The sequence below is a fragment of the Tamandua tetradactyla genome, chromosome 3 (genome assembly GCF_023851605.1).
Source record: "Tamandua tetradactyla isolate mTamTet1 chromosome 3, mTamTet1.pri, whole genome shotgun sequence".
In the NCBI taxonomy this organism is placed as follows: Eukaryota; Metazoa; Chordata; class Mammalia; order Pilosa; family Myrmecophagidae; genus Tamandua; species Tamandua tetradactyla.
The window spans coordinates 185199840-185220936 of record NC_135329.1 but is presented as its reverse complement, the minus strand read 5'-3'; the positions used below and the strand labels follow the sequence as shown (position 1 = coordinate 185220936).

General features: G+C 38.1%; 1 protein-coding gene across 2 annotated transcripts in view; it reads right to left on the bottom strand.

Annotated features, from left to right (window-relative positions):
* Window positions 1-21097, bottom strand: part of UNC80 (unc-80 subunit of NALCN channel complex) — a 237327-nt gene that overhangs the window by 135612 nt on the left and 80618 nt on the right. For both annotated transcript variants that reach the window (XM_077154956.1, XM_077154955.1), the window contains exons 21-22: window positions 12994-13090; window positions 8517-8689 (exon numbers count right to left, since the gene is read on the bottom strand). In XM_077154956.1, coding sequence (XP_077011071.1) covers window positions 8517-8689; window positions 12994-13090 — 270 coding nt within the window. The remainder of the gene's footprint in view (window positions 1-8516; window positions 8690-12993; window positions 13091-21097) is intronic.

Below are 21097 nucleotides of genomic sequence, written 5' to 3'. Positions count from 1 at the left end.
AACCTCATTTGCTGGAGGGCATCTGCTTGTGAGTCAGCAGTTATCACTCAACCCATATTGAGTTCTCTGCCTGACTGAGATCATTAAGTGGCTGACAGGCTGCCTCTTGCTCTGCCCATCCCTAGAGTCATGGAGACCAGCTGAAATGCTTCAGTCCTCAGGGGGGCAGGCATTATTCAGCACACGGCCTTGGCTACCGAGTCATTTTAACACTTACTCAGACCGTGCTAATAGTTTTGGTATTTTAAAAACCAAATGAGAACTGTTTCTGACAATAGGATAGCCTACAAATGAAGAGGTGTTCTCTTGATCTAGAATACATAAAAATGCTGGAAAACAATATTCAAAAACCTCTTTGTTTTGGTTTTTGTTACCACGGTAACACTACAGGATGGGTAAATTATGAGAAAGTGCAATTCCATGGGGTGAACCAGGGTAGGAACATTTGTCCTGAGGGCTTCTATTGACTATGGAGAGACTAAACACAGAATTTTCAGCAGGCCAACAAGTTAAACGTCTGGGGCCCAAACAGAGTGTGAGGTCACGTCAGATACTCCTACATGAAGCCAAGGTCCCAGGTGGGAGACACTCTCGCTGGATGAATGACAGCCTCACTGGAGTTGGCTGGCTTGAACAACCCTTGCTCTGGGTTCAAAAACAACAACATAACAATAAAGTCTCCTACGAGAACTCCTAAACAAAAGCCCACATTCTCATACAAGTTTTGAGTCAGAATGGACAATACTTCTATGACCTGTGCCCCAAAACAATTAATTGTCAGGGTACGCGGTAATTTTCCCAGGTACCTAACAAAAAAATGCAAATCTTCTCTAAAGGAATATTTTAAACCAGTGCTTTTCAAACCCTCAAACTTGAGCGTTCATAAAACTACTTGGAAACATGGATGGAGTAGATTTCTCGGTCCCATTCCTAGAAACTGATTCAGTAGGTATACTGTGGGGCTGAAGAATTTGCAATTTAAACAAGCTCCCAGATGAAGCTGGTATTGCTGGTCCATGGACCACACTTTGAATAATACTGCCCTAACATACTGTTAAGAATCCCCACAAAGCTCCAAGGAGAAAGCCATATTAAAAACTCACGAGAAAAAAAAGAAACACATGAGAAACATACACACACAAGAACAGAAGCCACTATGAGCAAAAGTCAGCAGAAATAACACACTTACAAACAGACACACAGGGACTGTAATATTGCAATCATACTGCATCAAATACATTCACAAAGATTAATGTGCATATTGAAAACATGGTGAAGGAATTAGACTATGAAAGTTTTTCAGGCAATTCTGCAGTGAGTAAAAGCAATAAGGATGTAGAGGATTTGAACAGCCCAATTGACAAGCTGTATTCTTTCTATCTATCTATCTATCTATCTGTCTGTCTGTCTGTCTGTCTGTCTATCTATCTATCTATCTATCTCTATCTATCTATCTATCTATCTATCTATCTATCTATCTATCTATCTATCTATCTATCTATCTATCTATCTAAACAACTATATAAAGCACTAAACCCAACAACTGGAGAAGGTACATTCTTTTAAAACACACATAGGTCATCTGTAAAAACTGATAATGTTCCAGGTCATAAAGCAAGTCTAATTTTATTCCAAAGAATCAGTACCTAACAATGAAGCTATAAATTAATAACAAATGCAGAGCTACTAAAAAACCTCGTAACTTAAAAATTGAAACACACACAGATCTAAATCCATGAGTCAAAGAGGAAATCATTAAAGAAACTAGAAAGTAGTTAAAAATAAGTTATAATAAAAATGCTGCTTATCAAAAAATGCAGTCATAGTAGTATTTAGAGGGAAATTATAACTAAATGCTTAGTTTAGAAAAGAAAAAAGAAAACTAATGTGCTAGACAATCAACTTATTAAGCTAATGATAGTATAATGAATGTAAAGCAAGAAGGAAGGAAATTATAAAATAAGGGCAAGAATAAATAAATTATGGAGAAAAGATACAGCAGAGAGTATCAATAAAGCCATTCAAAAAGACTAATGAAATTGACAAACGTCTGGCAAGCCTAATGAAGAAAAAAGGAAAAATTTTAGGAATAAAAACAGACTACAAATGTTTAAAGATTAAGAACTACTAAGAAAATATTATGATCAACTTAATGCTGAGAACAGGAAAATGTAGGTGAAATGGACAAATTCCTCAAACAATAAAAATTACTTAAACTAAAAATAGTTTTTTAAAATAAAAATAGTTCAGGAAAAATAGAACATCTGAAATATCAATTCAGATACAAATTACAACCTCAATTTCAATTAACTCAAAATTCAACTGTGCATTCGATGCCATTCCAAGGGTGAATCAAGAGATAATTAATGGAACTGGACAAGCTAATTTTCAAATTCACATGGAAACCAAAGAGCCAAGAACAGCCTAATAGATGGCTAAAGTTCTAATTATTATTAAAATTATTATTATTATTAAATCAGGGAGACAGTGAGTGGAACAGAACAAGACCAGAGTCAGACCTGGGTAAAAAGGGAAAACTGAAATACGACCAAGACAGGGTTGCACACCAGCAAAGACAGCATGGGCCGCTCAATAAATGGTGCTAGGAAAATCTTTCTTCCACATGAAGGAGGAAAATAAAGAAAACAGATTCCTACCTTAAACCACTCACACAGTAAATCCTAGATAAAGATTTAAGTGTGAAAGGTAAATCTGAAATTCTTAGAAGAAAATACAAAGAATATCTTCCTTACCTTAGGATTTCTTAAATGAGACAAAAATGTGCTAACCATGAAGAGAAGAAACAGATTAATTAATCATTAAATTAAAATTTCTTTTCATTAAAGTCACAATAAAAATGAAGAAAAGACAAGCCACAAACCGGGTGATGATGCAATGCAAAGAAAAGAAAGTGGATTAGTACTAATCCTCATTGTACTCTCTTTAAAGTTAGCAATAAAAAGACAAATAATCCTACATTAAAAAAATTAACAAAAGATATGAACAAGATCTTTCACCAAAGTAAACATGAAGTGAATAAACCTATACAGAGACAGTTCAAACTGTAAATTGAAATGTAAACTAAAGAGTTGTTGCTTTAATGAACGGAGTGGTAAAATTAAAAACGTTGAACAAGCAAGTGACAGCAAGAACAAAAGAAATGGTGCTTTTATTACACTGCTGGTGCCTGTAGCTGTTGCAACTACTTTGAAATACCTGTTGGCATTACATGGTAAAATTATGACTCAATAGTTCCACTCCTAAGTCTACTTAGGAAACTAGTGCATAAAGGCCCATGTGCAAGAATATTCCTGGAAGTATTGTTTTAAATATCCAAAGGTCAGAAAAAATACAGATGTCCATTTAATATAGAACAAATATATGAACTGTGGCATGTCCAAACAATGGAGCACCACTCATGAGTGGCAAATAATTAATATTAAATGTATGGAAATAATGAATTAAAGCTAAATGCATCATCAATATAGATGAACTCAAATATAATCATGAATTTTTAAAATCAGCACAGTTTGATATCGCTTAAATGAATTTCAAAACCAGGAAAAACAAAACAATGTATTCTTTAGAGACACATACTCATATAGTAAAATTAAGGAAGTATAGGAGGGAGAGATTGGAGTTTGCAGAGTGAGAAAAAAAAAAAAAAAGGAAGTACAGGAATGATTAAAACAAAATTCACAAGGAAACAGTCTTCCAGGAGAGAGAGGTGTGTGATTAGCTAAGGGTACACAGGTAACTTTAAAGAAACTGAAAATGTTCTATTTTTAAGTTGTATAGTGAATATATCACTTGTAAAGTGTTTTTCTTTAAACTCTACATATTCATGATATGCATTTTTTATGCTACATTGTGTAGTTAGGATCTTTTAAAAAAATAAAAACTACTAGAATTAAGAGGATAATTTAGTTTTGGTTATATTGAGTTATTATTTCTACTTTAGCATTTAAAAGAGAACATAATATTATTTTGCTTTGATATTTCCCTCTTATGTATATATTCTTATCTCCTTGAAGGGGACACAGCCTGCATAGGTCACCAAATAGTCTTGTGATGGTAAGCATCAATATGAATTAGAGTTGATGTAGTCAACTCAAAGTAAGAGGCTAAGTGTGGACTATCATATGGTGACAATCTTGCTTTGACCAGGAAAGTCATGGCTTACAACCGTTCACCCGATAACAGCCCCTCTCATTCTCACTAGTACACCAGTTTGGATAAAAAATTATATATTCACTCCTCCTAAAGCTTCCTGTTGATGAAGTTAAGTAATTCAACATAAATTAGGCTTTCTCCATCCACAAACTAGATGCAATTGTAAGACATTTTTAAAAGACATGTTTCAAAAAGGACTTATTTCATCTCTAGGTTTGTATAATCTACAAACTCAAAAAGAAAAAGAAAAATTAACAAAAGGTATTGTCCTATGTTTCGGGTGAAATATACTACCATTATATTATCCTAATTTATTGGCAATTTACTATCACAGATAACACTAATAATGAAGTCTGTGCCTTAGAAATAATTCCATGATATAAGAAAATCAATGTGATCATATATGATTAACTACATAGAGTAAAATGAATGAGGAGGCCAAGCAGGACCAGAGTAAGTTCCGCAGGAAAGAAAGCAAGGAGGATCTCGGGGTCTGGTAACCATCTAGTCACAGTCTTAGTTTCGGAAAGTAAAAGAAAATTTTGAATTATCTATGGGGTCCAGCCCACCTTAACGGTAGCACATAAGGAGTGTACTTGCGGCTGGAAACGCCTATGTCACAGGTACTTGGGGACTCTAAGCATTACAGCAGCTGGAAATCAGGATATGGTACCATTTAACGAGAGAGAGTGAAACACCAACACCAAAGATATTTAGTTGTCAAAGTGTTCACCAATATTCCTCTTCAATAAACTCCATTCAGAAGCCACTATTGCTCACAAATCATGTTATTGGGATTATTTTTCAACACTCAAAGTATGTTGCTTTCTTTGTGGCAAGACTCCTGTTTCTCCCAGCCTACATATATTATATAAATCCTAAGAGCTTGCCATGTAAGAAGCAATTAAGACAGGTTTCCTTCTGTTCTTATACCATAGATGAATACTAAGAAAATCATTCTAGCTACCTGACGAAAGGGTCTCTTTCTGCCAGTGCTGATGCATTAATTGTGGTTGAATTTAACACTGATTTCATGGATGGGTTTTGGGGGGTGGTCCATGAATCTTCTGATATTACATGCTAAATTTTGTCTGTAAATGTATTTTTCCATTGTTTTCAACCAATTCTATAAGACTATGTTTCCAAAAATGTTAAGAATCATTGCTTTAGAGAATGAATGTGTAGCATGAGCCTTTAAAGTTGAAAATCACCTATATTTTCCTATTATGAATTCATTATGTATTCTCATAGTAAGGGACATTTTTTTTAAAAGGTTCAAATGCTTTTCTGGATCCTTAAAAATCATTTGTTTTCTTCATTATTACATGAGACCATATACAAACGAATATTTTTAATATGTAAGACACTAACTCTGATTTATTTAAATGATTTTTTAGCAGAGAGGGCATATGGTATTGCTAAAAGAATCCTGAATAGATTCAGAAGGTTCTGCTTTGCTCCTGGTTTTAGCACTAACTGGCTGACATGACCTTGAGCAAAGACGCCTCAGTTCTCAGGGCTTTTACTCTCTCACGTGGAAGACACGTGAATGAAAAGAGATGCTCAGGAGAGTCTTTACTGCATGATTCAGATTTACATAGACAGATCAGGACCTCTGAAAGAGGGTGGAGCCTAGACCATTCTAGTAAGTGAAGGCTATCTGTCAACTCGGCCATCAGGTGCTTATTTGATGGACAGCTATTCAAATGCTCATATTCACAACATTTTCCAGTTCTATGGCAAGCTGCGCCTGTATATGTCTCTCAGTTTTTGCACTTCAGGTTGAAATAACATAATCTGCTCTTATGTTTTCCCTTAATCTCACTTTGCCTGAGAAATCTGATGCCTCACTTGTCAAAAGATTTTCCAAAAGTAGCTGTGACTTTAGGCTTGAGACAAAGATGGACATTTTAGTACCTTTGGGATATTTCAGCTTAAACCACCTGTAAAATGGCAATACACAAATGCTACTGTATTATTTTGTATTGTGTTGTTGAACTAGCTTCTGTCAACTTTATTTTCTTAACCAAATTTAAACTATCAGGTATAAAATATAGAATTTAATGTTTTTCCATATTTTAAACAAAGTTTCTGTTATGATCTCACATACTTTTTTTTAATGAGAAGTGACATGGTAGAGTTCAAAATGTAGGGTCTTTGAAGGCACACCTAAGTTTCAATCTGGCTCTATCTTTTACTGGCTGCGCAGCTTTAGCATGGTAGTTGGTCTTTGTGAGCTTCACTTTTTTTTCCTTTGGAAATATAGAAGGCACACAATCAATATTAGCATTAGTGTTATCAACCTTAGAAGGCTGTATACCGAGACACCTGGCTAATAAATCACTATATAAATGTAATCTTCACAGGGGAAGATGCAAAACAGGTCATGTTTTCCACTTGAGTGTCTCTGTTATCGTCGACAGTTAACACCATGTCTGGCACAGAGGAGGCCCTCAATAATGTTGAGTTAATTAATTAATTGTGATGTGGCGAATTTGGAGAATTAAATGTAATATGGAGAATATCTTGTAAGCAACATTTACTCCAGGCTTTCTGATTCCATCTGCTGCCATTTGATCTGTACAGCCCTCCCTGCTTCCCACTGCATCCAGTCCATAATTACTTACCATTCAGGGAGAGAGTAAGAAGTCCTATCTTCATCATTATTTCTCTCTCACTAATAAGGTAATAATAATATTACCTTATTATCCAAAGACTTCCTTCTGTTCCTTTAATCAAATTTTGTTGCTTACATTGCTACCAACACTGTGTGATGGTGTCTAATATTTTTTATACTCTTGTAAACACTTTCTAATTATTGCAAGTCTGATAGCTATAAAGTAGGAATTTATGGATATTTTAATGAGCACTGTCTTAAGTGCAAATAAGAGGAAGCATATTTTATGAAATATTCATATTTTTCCAGTAAACTGGCTTTTCATGCACTTACCCATTTTTAAATGTACAACAAACCACCGTTTGTTCTTTTCTTATGAATTTGTTACATTTACTTCAGTCCATTCCTCTGAGAACAGACCAAGATGTATTTAAGAAGAATATGATTCAAAGGAATGACAGGCTAGTTATTTCCCTATCTAGATAACAAGGGATGACTCCTTGTCTTCTTAAGCTCTCTTGCTCAAAAGGGTTATCTCATTGTCCATAAACTATGCAATTGCCACTAGTCACAGCTCTCCTGAAGACCTGTGATTCTCCACCTTTTACAGTTGCCATAGCATATATCAAAACATATTGAACACTTTGCAAATTAAAAAATCTGTAAAAGACAATATCCAGTAATGGGAACCTGACTGAAAAATCTTACATAATGGCAAAACATCACTTGATATCAGTAGAAGTGGTAAGTATCCCATGCTTAAATGAAGTCACATACCCTTCTGACCACTAAATATTCTGAGATCAAACAGTGCCATGCCGCAGAAGCATATAATGAGCTATATTATCAGATTTGCATGACTTTCCCAGGTAAAATATGACAGGCCAGTGGTCACTTATCATGTTTCATAAAACCTAGAAAAAGAACCCTTTATACCAGGCTGAAAGATTTTAATTCTAATAAAAATCTATTTGAGTTTCCTTTTGAAAAAGTGAAACAATTAAAAAAATTTTTTAAGTAGTGTATGAAAAGTTTATACATCAGAAGGTAAGTAGGAAATTGAAGGACTAAGTTCAAAAGTCGGAATCTAGCTTATACACAAAACACTTTCTAAACAAGAGCCATTTTAATACTCTCTAATCCCCCTATATGTGTGTAATATCATATAATATTCAAAGTATTATTCAACAATTCAATTGATCCTTGCTCCATATTTTTCCTCCAGTTGACTGATAATGAAACCAACTAAGAGAGTTTAAAGGACTAATACTTGACAGACGTAGACTGATAATAATGGTCTACGTTATCGAGCAATTAATATATTTCAGATACTGTGATAGGGCTTTATATTTAATATCTTATTTAATCCTCACACTACCTATAGAAGGTAGGTGCTGTATTATTATTATTATTATTATTTTTATTTTACAGAGGTTCAACTGGGAACTATCAGAGACTTTAACCCAGACAGTACACCTCCAGAACTCTCCAACACTTTTAGCCACGATACTATACATTCCACTTTCCAGAGCATATTAATTAACATTTCCCCTTCTTTTCTCTTGTCATCTCACTACCTTTCTTCCCCTTTCTGCCACCAATGCTGGGGGGGAAAAAAACAAACAAACTCATTAACATTATTAGGATTAGAGAATCAGGCTTATCTCCTTTAATTGCACTAATTGGAATGGGGGACACAGTGTGGCAAATTCTTCCAACAACTTACTAGATCCAAGGCAGCTGCCAAGATGGATGCATCTGGAATCGTCCCTGGCTCACAGCAGTTTAATAGAAATTGAAAGCGCTTCATGCCTTGCCTGATTGCTCCAAGATTCACCACGTTTTTGCTTTTTCCGCCATCCTGGTTGGAAGATAGATGGTCATCGAAACTGTGGCAACCTGCAGGGATTGTTCCATGGCAGAGAAGTGAAGGAGGGAGAGTCAATGGATGATAGATTTAAAAAGAGCTTCAGAGATTTAACAATGTTTTCTGCAGTTAGCCTAAAAACTTTCGCCTCCACTCTACCTTCCCCCACCCCAAACTTATTTAAGATTTAAACACACCCTGACTTCTGGGAATATGATGACATGTGGCATATGAAAATGCATGGTTTTACATAAGTACTTAAATAAAGGGTCGGATCATCTGACTACCAGATTCCCTTTCTAATACTGGTAAGAGTTCTCGGCATGTTTAAATTGATTCTTCCTGTAATCAACAACTAACTTCTGTTTTTATGGAAGATGCAATCACTGTACAATTTTAGACCTGTTACAATAAATTGATATGAAGGAGAGCCTTGCAATATAAGCAAAAAACTTTTCTCGTGGTAACCATACAAAAAAAAATCCCTGACTACTATTGTTCTAAAGAATCTTAGAGGTCAGTTGTTTAATTTCAGGGTTTCCAGACCTAGGTGTTTACCAGAATCAACTGGGAAGTTCATGAATCCCATCCAAACCTTTGAATTCAGAATCTCTGGAGGTGGGGTATAAGAATCCATGCTTTGTGAAGACTCCTGATTTTGTGGTAGCCAGCCTGCTACCACATGTGGCCAAAAAGGTTTGGGAGCCACTGATCTGGTCATTCCCCTAATTTTTCTGATGTTAAGCTGCCTACAGATGAGCATTAGTCAGGAACTTATAAAAAATGCAGAATGTCAGGTCCTACAATTACAGATTTTGGTTCCATAGGTTTGGGGCATAGGCATATTTTTAATACGTTCTAAGCCTATTTTGATTCAGAAAGTCTAAGGATCACACATTGAAGAAGAACAATGTAAAAGTATTGTTTCCATCTTTTTCATTCTCTGGCACATTTTTAAACACCTAAATATATCATGATCTTTACACAGTTTATAGTATATTTATTTAAAATTTTTCTAGTACAAGGTTTTAATGTTGAACATCATTTTTAACCCCTGATTCCTGCCCTTTCTCATGATTCTGAAATGTTCCTTTGACATCTAATAATATGAGAGGATGAGAACCATTGATTTAGAGCTTGATTTAACTTGTTAAATCAACATTCATCTGGAGGATGTTACCAGTTTCTGCTCCTCACTGAGAAGTAATAGATATGACTTCCAGAAAGGACTTTCTCATCTCTTCTGTCAAAAATACCCTGGATTCTAACCTCATCCCACTCCCTGCTGCCCTAGCACACAGGTGGCTCTTGTTCTCAACCGAGGCATCCTGTACAAAACCGCACCACTGGTAGGTGTGGGATGTATGGTGAATAATTAGTACACTATTAATAAACACTAATATTTGTAAATTTTCAGAGCCAGACCAGAAGTTAAGATTTTCTTTTTAGTGAATCCTGTTGTTTTATAATTTGTCATCAAGATTAAAGTTTAAAACACATCAGAAAAAAAGCCAGTTGCCCATGTTTGTATGGATCTACTCTGAATGCTTTGTTCTGTTCCACTAATCTATATACATATATTTCTGACAATAGTACACTGCCTTAATTAGCCTATCTCTATTATAAGTCTTAAAATTAGGTGGAGTCCAATACTAGTGGTCAGAAAGAGGATGGGGAAAAGGGTATGGGATATTTGGGGTTTTCTTTTTTCTATGTATTTCTTTTTCTAGAGTAATACAAATTGTCCAAAATGCACAATTCTGTGATGACACGGTGAATTTCAATATTTATCTGACAAGAAGATGAGTTCCAAAAGAAATGTATTCGATATTAAAGAAAGTGACATTCTGATGGAAAGAACTTCAGAAACAATGCAGGTGAGGAGTGAAATTAATAAAATGAATACAGAAGTGATTGAAATAATCTTTGTCAGTAAGAACCTATATTCTTTGCTTCACATAATGATGTACATTTATTATGGGTAAGAAGATCAGCAGAGTCCTATAAGCCCAGAACTAAAGAATCATACAGTAAGTAAAAGCTATTTCAATGGAAAATTTCCATTTTAACTATACAGCATTAATAAATAACAAAGTAATATTTGTTATTATTTTAAATACTTCCCTGTTTAAGCACTGCATTAAATGTTTTATAACATTATCCCCTTTAATTTTCCCAACATAAGTAGGTATTATTTACTTATTTTTAAAGATGAAAAAAGAGGGGTTTTGGTATATGCATGTACGTGTGCATAAATGAGAGAGTTTAGAGGGAGGAAGGGAGAGAAACAAAGTCAGAAGGAGCAGGTATAAATTCATACAAATAGAAATTATAAAGTCAAGATTCAAAATGAGTCCTATAGACCACAAGCCTGACTCTTACCACTGTGTCACACTGCATTACTAAAATTCCCAAATGTTTATATTTAAGGAGGTTAGATCTTTATATCCTGCTAAAAGCAGAGATTTTGTAAGGAAACTTACTATAAGAAACAATTAAATATTGTACACGTTACATTTATTATTTGTCCCCTGTGTGTTTAATGATAAAGCAATTGTGAAACTGTATTCTGCTGGTGTCTCATATCGTAATACTAAAAGGAATGTTGAAAAGTAATTTGTTTGTAAAATATACCTCTTCCTTATCACTTTTTATAACAACTTACTATGCTGTGAGGATGCCTTTCGGCTTCCTTGGCCATAATGATTGATCTTTTAACCTCTGGACGTTTTAGTTGAATTTATTTACTATTTACTTTTTTACATCACGTTTATTGAGGTATAGTTTACATATTTTGCATTTTTATAGGTTGGTAAATCAGAAAACAAACATTTCAAAATCTAGTGTTTCTTTAAGCAGCATTTTCCATGAGTTTATGGTAGAGCCAAGCACATAAAAGATACTCATAGAAGATATCGGAAAAATAAAATTGTCTTTGATCAGTTGAGTAAAAAACGTTGCTTCAATTAATCATCTTCCCTCCAAGAGACAACACAATTTCTAAAATGAAATAGTTTTGGAAACACGGAAGAAAATGCTAGCTGATATCTGCATGTGATTTCAATTCTATTAAATGTTGACCAGATGTATTTTTCACTTATCAAATAAATTCTTTTTAGCTTCTGAAGAAATCCTACTGGCATTTCACCAGGTAGTAAGTGGGGAGGGAGACCTGAGAGCTTTCTTTTTCCACGTTCCCCAAACATCAGAAGTACTTACGGCTTCTGCCATTTTGGCACATCATCCCAACTGGTATTCACCTGAGAGTTTTCTTTAAAAATATGGCTCACTTAAAAAGGAGAACATACACATATCTATTTAAGAAGTAAACCTTAGCACAGAAAGTTGAAGTGGCCAGGGATGAGAGCTGTGGCCTCAAGGGGATGCCCTACCTCCTTCTTCGCTCCTCTTATGTCTCCCTGTGCAGTTGGTCCCAGACGCAGTCTTCTCCTCACTCAAGGTCTCAGGGCCTTGCCCAGACGGCCCTTCCTGCTCGCAGTTCTCTGGGGCTAGCTCTCTGCTCCCACTGCAGCTCAAACTCAGATAGCACTATTAGACTGTGCTAATATACCTGCTCGATTCCTGGGGTTAATAGCTATACTATCCAATATCCTGATTAAAGCCAAATATGATGTACTGCGTTCCTCTGAAGCTCCTCATTATTAGAAGGGGATAAAGAGAATGAGAATGGTGATGGTTCTAGAGATTCTTCCACGTAAGGAAAACTGAAGGAAACAAGGATATTTAGGCAAAAGAAGAGAGAACATGAAATAGCTAAGAGGTGGAACCAGCACTGTTTAAGCACGTGCGTGCACATGTGTGTACGTATGTGTGTGTGTGTAGCTACAGAAATCATAACTAGGACCTGTGAATCAAACTTTTGGAAGTACGTATTTTCAGAACATATGGAAAGACTTTCTAACAATTAAAACTGGCTAATTCTGCAGCAGGTTGTTTTGTAAAGTAATAAACTCCCCCTCAGCAGAAATGCTCAAGGTGGCTGGCCACCTGTCAGGGCTGTTGGGAGTAGAATTCCTAAGTGGATAGGTGGGTAGAAAAGGGATCTCTAAGGTTTCTTTCAGCTCTCAGATTTTAACAAGGGACAGACCAACAAAAAGATGGGTAGTTTTTATAAACCTAGTGTCCACTAGAGGGCAGAGAACACAGTAGACCTGCAATAAGTGTGTGCTGAACTAATTTGAAAACAAATAGAAAAGAAGGAAAGAAGAAAGGAAGGAGAACCCAATGGAAATAGAAAATAGACTAAGAGATGCAACCAAATTTTTGTTTTATGTGATGAACACTGGTTGGAATTCTTGGGCTGCATGCCATTTACCAAGGCGCTTGAAGAAATTCTCCTCTTCATCTCTTCCATTCTCCATCCCACTCCCTGGCCCACCTTCAGATAGCTTCACAGCACTGGTGAATTTGACCTGGGAAAAATAATTAGGTAACTAAATTCAAAGGCAATTCTTTGCATTACACAAACCCTTGCTTTGAGAAATGAATTGTTTAGAATATGAACATTACTTCAGTTTCTCCGACACACACATCTGGTTAGTTACTCACACCTGGCCTAAAAAAGATACCACTATAACCAGAGATATTCATGTAATTGATTGAAAGCTAAATAATCAGGCAGAATGAAAATAATTTAGGGGCATACTGAGATACTCTCAGAGTTTCATTCTGATGAAGTCCAAACCTAAACTCATGAATGGAAGCCATAGTTTTCATTTAAAAAAAAAATCACAATTGAGAAGTAGACCAAAGAGAAAGATAGCCAAAGAGAATACTCCAACTCTCTGTGAAAGAACCAGTGTAAATTAATTTACAGGGTGCACTATTATTAGTGTACAATAACATGTTTCTCTTTGTAAGAATTAACATGCTCTTCATGTTGCCCTTAGGCCAACAGGACTCAAAATTTTCAGTAAGAACCTATGGGCTTCCCAGACTCTCAAATGCTTGGTCACTTTTGCTTAGTAAAAAAGAATATGAGGGGAAATTATAAATTTATTTTCTAAATATCCTGCAATGTTGCTATGTTCTTTTTATAAGTTCAAAATATTACTTTTTAAACTGATTAGATAAAAAATAAACTGGTTGTAGAGTGAGCCAAAGAAGGAAGAACATACGAAAACTAAAATTGATAAACAGAGAAACAACTATAATCATAAACTGAAAAATAGGTGTATAAGTGAGTAGGTCATGGATCAACCACAGGAAGAACTCTTGTAGAAAATGGTTTTGACTGAGAATTATCACCTTTTCCAAATCGTATGTTATTGCAATGCTTAATGTTGTCGTCATGATCAGGTTCATGTGTCAACTTGGCCAGGTGGTGGTTCCCTTTTGGCTGGTTGAGCAAGTGCTGGCCTGTCTGTTGCTATGAGGACATTTCATAGTATGAAATCATGATCATTTTGGCTGCATCCACAGCTGATTCCATTTGTAATCAGCCAAGAGGAGTGTCTTCTGCAATGAGTGACCTTTAATCTAATCACTGGAAGCCTTTTAAGGAGGATTCAGAAGAGACAGTTCTCTCTCCCCACTTTGGCCAGTGAGCCTCTCCTGTGGAGTTCGTCCAGACCCCCCATCAGAGTCATCAGCTTCACAGCCTGCCTTACAGATTTTGGACCCTGTATTCCCAAGGTTGCATGAGACACTTTTATATATTTTATCTCTGTGGATATTTTCTGTTGATACACTCCTGGTACGCTCCTGGTACATAATACAATTTGGTACAGGGAATGGTTCTTAAGAAACAGAATCTTAAAAATGGGTTTTTATGATTGGCTTTCTACTCTGACTGGACTCAAAGGCACTAAGAACTCTGATTCCTATAATTAGAATGACACTGCCAATCCATGGGGTGGCAAAACAGAGCGTCAAAATATCACCATTCGATTCTTCTAATGCTTCACTTGTACGAAGCCAGGCTCTGGGGGATAATGTTTTTGACACCTGCACAGAGTTTTGTGGAAATAGGAAGTATAGAGATGTTGGTTGGTTGTTGTTTAATATACTGTATACATTAACAAGTGAAAAGGATGGATTTAAGGTTTTAAATGAGAAGCTTAAGCAAAGTCTGACAGATGTAAATGTTTCTATGAGTGTCCTGAAGGAAAATCTTATTTCCTGTAGCCATAGACTACATAGACTACATTTTCAGACTACTACTCTGAAAATCAGACAGAAAATCAGACTCAGAATCTTATTGTTAGAGCAGCAACCTTACAACATAAACTGAAACCTCAATCTTGCATGATGTCTGCCGTTAAAGTGAGGGCATTGATTGGAAAAGAATGGGACCCTGAAAAATGGGATGGTGACGTATGGATTGATAATGATGTTAGTGGATAGGTTAAAACCCTAGGTCACGCTGAGTCTTCTCTAGATAACCCTGTAATAGTCTGCCCTGAGGACATAGCCGCCCTACCTCTAGTCTGCCTTGAGGAGCTGGCCACTCAACCTCCTCCTAAAGGGATAAGCCCTAGAGTGATTAATCTTGTTTCACCAGATGAAACTGCAAATGAATGCCCTGAAGCAAATGGCTTGGAAGATACTTCCAATTCCTTTCATGACCCACTCCCACCACCCCTCATTTCTTCCAGACCTGTATCTAAAGTCCCAACAGGCCCCAAAAGTTGAGGTACAAAGTAGTACCCATGAGGAGGTATGTTATACTCCAAAAGAACTGTGTGCGTTTTCCAATTTACATGGACAGAAATCAGGGGAATATGTGTGGCAATGGATTTTAAGGGTGTGGGATAATGATGGGAGGAATATAAAGCTGAATCAGGCCGAATTTATTGATATGGGACCACTAGGCAGAGATCCTGCATTCAATGTTAACAGCTCGAGGGGTTAGAAAAGGCAATAACAGTTTGTTTGGATGATTGGCTGAAACATGGATCAAAAGGTTGCCAACATTACCTGAGGTTGAAATGTCCTGGTATAATGTAGATGAGGGGATCCAGAGGCTTAGAGAGATTGGAATGTTAGAGTGGTGTGCTGGTTTGAAATGATGTATGTACCCTAGAAAAACCACGTTTTAATCTTAATTCCATTTTGTAAAGGCAGCTACTTGTTCTAATCCCCATTCAGCACTGTATGTTTGAAACTGTAATTAGATCATCTCCCTGGAGATGAGATTTAATCAAGAGTGGTTGTTAAGCTGGATTAGCTGGAAGCACGTCTCCATCCATTTGGGTGGGTCTTGATTAGTTTCTGAAGTCCTATAAAAGAGGAAACTTTTTGGAGAATGAGAGATCTGAGAGAAAGCAGAGCAGAATGACATAGCCATGTGAAGCAGAGTCCAACAGCCAGCAACCTTTGGAGATGAAGAAGGAAAATGCCTCCTGGGGAGGTTCATGAAATAGGAAGCCAGGAGAAAAAGCTAGCAGATGACACCGTGTTTGTCATGTGCCCTTCCAGATGAGAGAGGAATCCTGACAATGTTCACCATGTACCTTTCCAGAAGAGAGAGAAACTCTGACTGTATTCATCAAGCGCCTTTCCAGACGAGAGAGAAACTCTGAACTTCATCAGCCTTCTTGAACCAAGGTATCTTTCCCTGGATGCCTTAGATTGGACATTTCTGTAGACTTGCATTAATTGGGAAATTTTCTCGGCCTTAGAACTATAAACTAGCAACTTATTAAATTCCCCTTTTTAAAAGCCATTCCATTTCTGGTATATTGCATTCTGGAAGCTAGTAAACTAGCATAAGTGGATTTACCAGGCAAAAACTGCTCTTACCCCTCAAGAATGTCCAGAGGATGCACCTTTTAACAGAACTGTGAGAAATAAACTGTGAGACTAGCGCCATTATCCCTGAAAAGCTGTGTAGTTGTTACTTCTCTGTAGGTCAGATACTACTGTGGGAACTGCTGCCACTGAGCTGGAATCCTTAAACACAATGGGAATGATGGGATCAGAGCGATAGAAGCCAGGTGGCAGCACTTAATTGCCAAAGACAAGGTAGATGTGGCTATCATAACAGACAGCAGACTCAAATCAGGAGTCAAAATAATCTGACTTGCAGAGACTTCTGGCACTAGCTAGTAAACCATGGGGTACCTAGAAGTACAATAGATGGGCAGTCTACTAAATTCTTATTTGAGCTATATAAACAAAAGAGTTCTGGGTCAAGTGAACAGAAGTCTAACTTGAATTACAAAAACAATGATTTTACAGTCCCTTCATCAATTTCCAGACTTGAAACAGTTTACAGATCCAGAGCCCCTTGAAGGGGGGGGGGGGGGCAGGTCCCTTTGGGGGAAGACCTTGTTACACTGCCCCAAATTTATACTGTTAATCTTCCTCCAAATCTTCCACAAGGAGACTGACAGCCTTCTATCAGGGTAACTGTGCATTGGGGAAAAGGAAATGATCAAATATTTCGGGGATTGTTAGTGGAATTAATGTCACTGGTTCAGAAGTGACATTAATTCCAGGGGACCCAAAATGTCACTCTGGTCCACCAGTCAGAGTGGGGCTTATGGAGGTCAGGTGATCAATGGAATATAGCTCAGGTCCATCTCACAGTGGGTCCAGTGGGCCCCCAGACCCATTCTGTAGTTATTTCTCCAGTTTTACAATGCATAATTGGAATAGATACACTGTGCAATAGGCAGAATCTCCACATTGGCTCTCTAACTCATGCAGTGAGGGCTATTCTGGTGGGAAAGCCCAAGTGGAAGCCACTAGAACTGCCCCTACCTAGCAAAATAGTAAATCAGAAGCAACACTGGATTCCTGGAGGGATTGTAGAGATTACTGCCACTCTTAAGGACTTGAAGGATGCAGGGGTGGTGATTCCCACCACATCCCCATTCAACTCTCCTATTTGGCCTGTGCAGAAAACCGAAGGGTCTTGGAGGATGACAGTGGATTATCCTAAGCTCAACTAGGTGGTAACTCCAATTGCAGCTGCTGTTTCACATGTGGTATCATTGCTTGAGCAAATCAACACATCCCCTGGAACCTGGTATGTAGCCAGTGATCTGGCAAATGTTTTTTTCTCAATAGCTGTTAGTAAGGACCACCAGAAACAGTCTGCTTTCAGCTGGCAAGGTCAGCAATATACTTTCACTGTCCTACCTCAGGGGTATAACAACTCTTCAGCCCTATGATCTTGTCCGCATGGAACTTGATCGTTTTTCCCTACCACAAGACATCACACTGGTCCATTACATTGATATCATGTTGACTAGACCTAGTGAGTAAGAAGTAGCAGCTACTCTATGCTTACTGGTAAGGCATTTGCATGTCAGAGCATGGGAGATAAATCCAACAAAAATACAGGGGTCTTCCACCTCAGTGAAATTTCTAGGTGTCTAGTGGTATGGGGCATGTAGAGATATCCCTTCTAAGATGAAGGATAATTTGCCACATCCGGCCCCTCCCACAACCAAAAAAGGCACAAAGCCTAGTTGGTCTCTTTGGAGTTTGGTGACAACATATCCCTCATTTGGGTGTGCTATTCTAATTCATCTATTGAGTGACCAGAAAAACTGCTAATTTTGAGTGGGAACCTGAATAAAAGGAGGCAATGTGATAGGTTCAGGCTGCTGTACAAGCTGCTCTGCCATTTGGACCATATGATCCAGCAAATCCAATGGTGCTAGAAGTGTCAGTGGCAAATAGAGATGCTGTCTGGAGCCTCTGGCTGGCCCTTACAGGAGAATCACAATGCAGACCCTTAGGATTTTGGAGCAAAGCCTTACCATCTGCTGTGGATAACTACTTTCCTTTTGAGAAGCAGCTTTTGGTCCACTATTGGGCCTTACTACAGACTGAATGCTTAACCATGGGCCACCAAGTTACCATGAGATCTGAGTTGCCTATCATTAGCTGGGGTTGTCTGACCCACCAAGCCATAAAGTTGGGCGTGAGCAGCAGAACTTCATCGTAAAATAGAAACAGTATATACGAGATAGGGCCAGAGCAGGTCCTAACGGCACAAGTAAGTTACATGAAGAGGCGGTCCAAATGCCAATGGTCTCCACTCCTGTCACATTATCTTCTCTTTATCAGACCATAGCTATGGCTTCTTGGGGAGTTTCTTACAGTGAATTGACTGAGGAAGAGAAAACTCGGGCCTGGTTTACAGAAGGTTTGGGACGATCTGTATGTACCACCCAAAAGTGGACAGCTGAAGCACTCCAACCCCTCTCTGGGGTGTCCTTGAAGGACAGTGGTGAGGGAAAATCCTCCCAGTGGGCAGAACTTTGAGCAATGCACCTGGTTGTTCATTTTTCTTGGAAGGAGACCTGGCCAGAGGTGTGTCTGAATACTGACTTATGGGTTGTTGCTAATGATTTGGATGGATGGTCAGGGACATGGAAAGACCACAATTGGAAAATTGGTGACAAAGCGGTCTGGGGAAGAGGTATGTAGACAGACCTTTCTGAGTGGGCTAAAAACATGAAGATATTTGTATCCCCTGTGAATGTGCACCAGAGGGTAACTTCAGCAGAGGAAGGCTTTAATAATCAAGTGGATAAGATGACCTGTTCTATGGATACCAGTCAGCCTCTTTCCCCAGCAACTCCTGTCATTGCCCAATGGGCTCATGAACAAAGTGGCCATGGTGGTAGGGATGGAGTTTATGCATGGACTCAGCAACATGGACTTCCACTCACCAAGGCTGACCTGGCTACAGCCACTGCCAGCAGCAGAGACCCATACACAGCCCTCGATATGGCACCATTCCCTGAGGTGACCAGCTGGCTACATGGTGGCAGGTTGATTACATTGGACCACTTCCTTCTTGGAAGAGGCAGCAATCTGTTCTAACTGGAACAGATATATACTCTGGATATGGGTTTGCTTTCCTTGCATGCAATGCTTCTTCCAAAACTACCATCTGTGAACTTACAGATTGCCTTATCCATCATCATGGTATTCCAAACAGCATTGCTTCTGATCAAGAAACACACTTCATGGCAAATGAAGTGTGGGAATGGGCACAAGCTCATGGAATTCTCTGGTCTTACCATGTTCCCCATCATCTAGAGGTAGCTGGATTGCTAAAATGGTGGGATGGCCTTTTGAAAACTCAATTATGGTGTGAACTGGGTGGCAATACCTTGAAAGGCTGGGGGTAACATTCTCCAGGAAGCTGTGTATGCTTTGAATCAGCATCCACTGTATGGTGCTGTTTCTCCCATAACTAGGATCCACAGGTCCAGGAACCAAGGGTGGAAATGGGAGTGGCACCACTCATTGTTACCCCTACTGATACACTAGGAAATTTTTTGCTTCCTGTCCCTGAAACCTTGAGTTCTACTGATCTACAGGTTTTAGTTCCAAAAGAGGGAGTGCTTCCACCAGGAGAAACAACAATGATTTCACTGAACTGGAATCTAAGACTACCACTTGGTCACTTTGGGCTACTCATGCCCCTGGATCAACAAGCCAAGAAGGGGATTACATTACTGGCTGGGGTGACTGACCCTGACTGCCAGGGGGAAATAGGACTGCAACTACACAATGGAGGTAAATAAGAGTTTTCCTGGAATATAAGAGATCCCCTAGGGCATCTTTTAGTACTACTATGCCCTGTGATTAAAATCAATGGAAAACTGCAACAACCCAATCCAGGCAGGACAACCAATGGCTCTGAAACTTCAGGAATGAAGGTTTGGGTCACCACAACAGGCAAAGAACTATGGCCAGTTGAAGTGCTTGCTGAGGATAAAGGGAACATGGAATGGGTTGTGGAAGAATGTAGTGATAAATATGAAGTATGACCACGTGACCAGTTACAGAAAGGAGAACTGTAATGATGTTTTGTTCATGTTATAGTATTTAAGTTGTAAGATATCAAGTTTATGAATGAATATTACCCAAGGACTTGCACCCTATTCTGGGGAGATTTAATGTGTTTCTGGTTGTATGCAGGACAGTTAAGTATTGTTAGGCAAGGAAAAATGTGTCTTTTATGGTTTTCTATTTAGAAATTAAGTATGGTTTAAGGTGATGTATATAGCAGCCAAGCTGACAAAGGGGTGGACTGTCATGGTCAGGTTCAAGCGTCAACTTGGTCATGTGGTGGTACCCATTTGTCTGGCTGGGCAAGTGCTGGCCTGTCTGTTGCTATGAGGACATTTCATAGAATGAAATCACAATCACGTTGGCTGCATCTACAGCTGATTCTTTGTAATCAGCCAAGGGGAGTCTTCTGTAATGCACAACATTAAACTAATCAATGGAAGGCTTTTAAGGAGGATTCAGAAGAGACAGTTCTCTCTTCCTGCTTTGGCTGGTAAGTCTGTCCCATGGAGTTTGTTCAGACCCTCCATTGGAGTCGTTAGCTTCATAGCCTGCCCTACGGATTTTGCACTCTGCATTTCCAAGGTTTTGTGAGACACTTTTATAAATTTTATATTTGTGGATATTTCCTGTTGATTCTGTTTCTCTAGAGAACC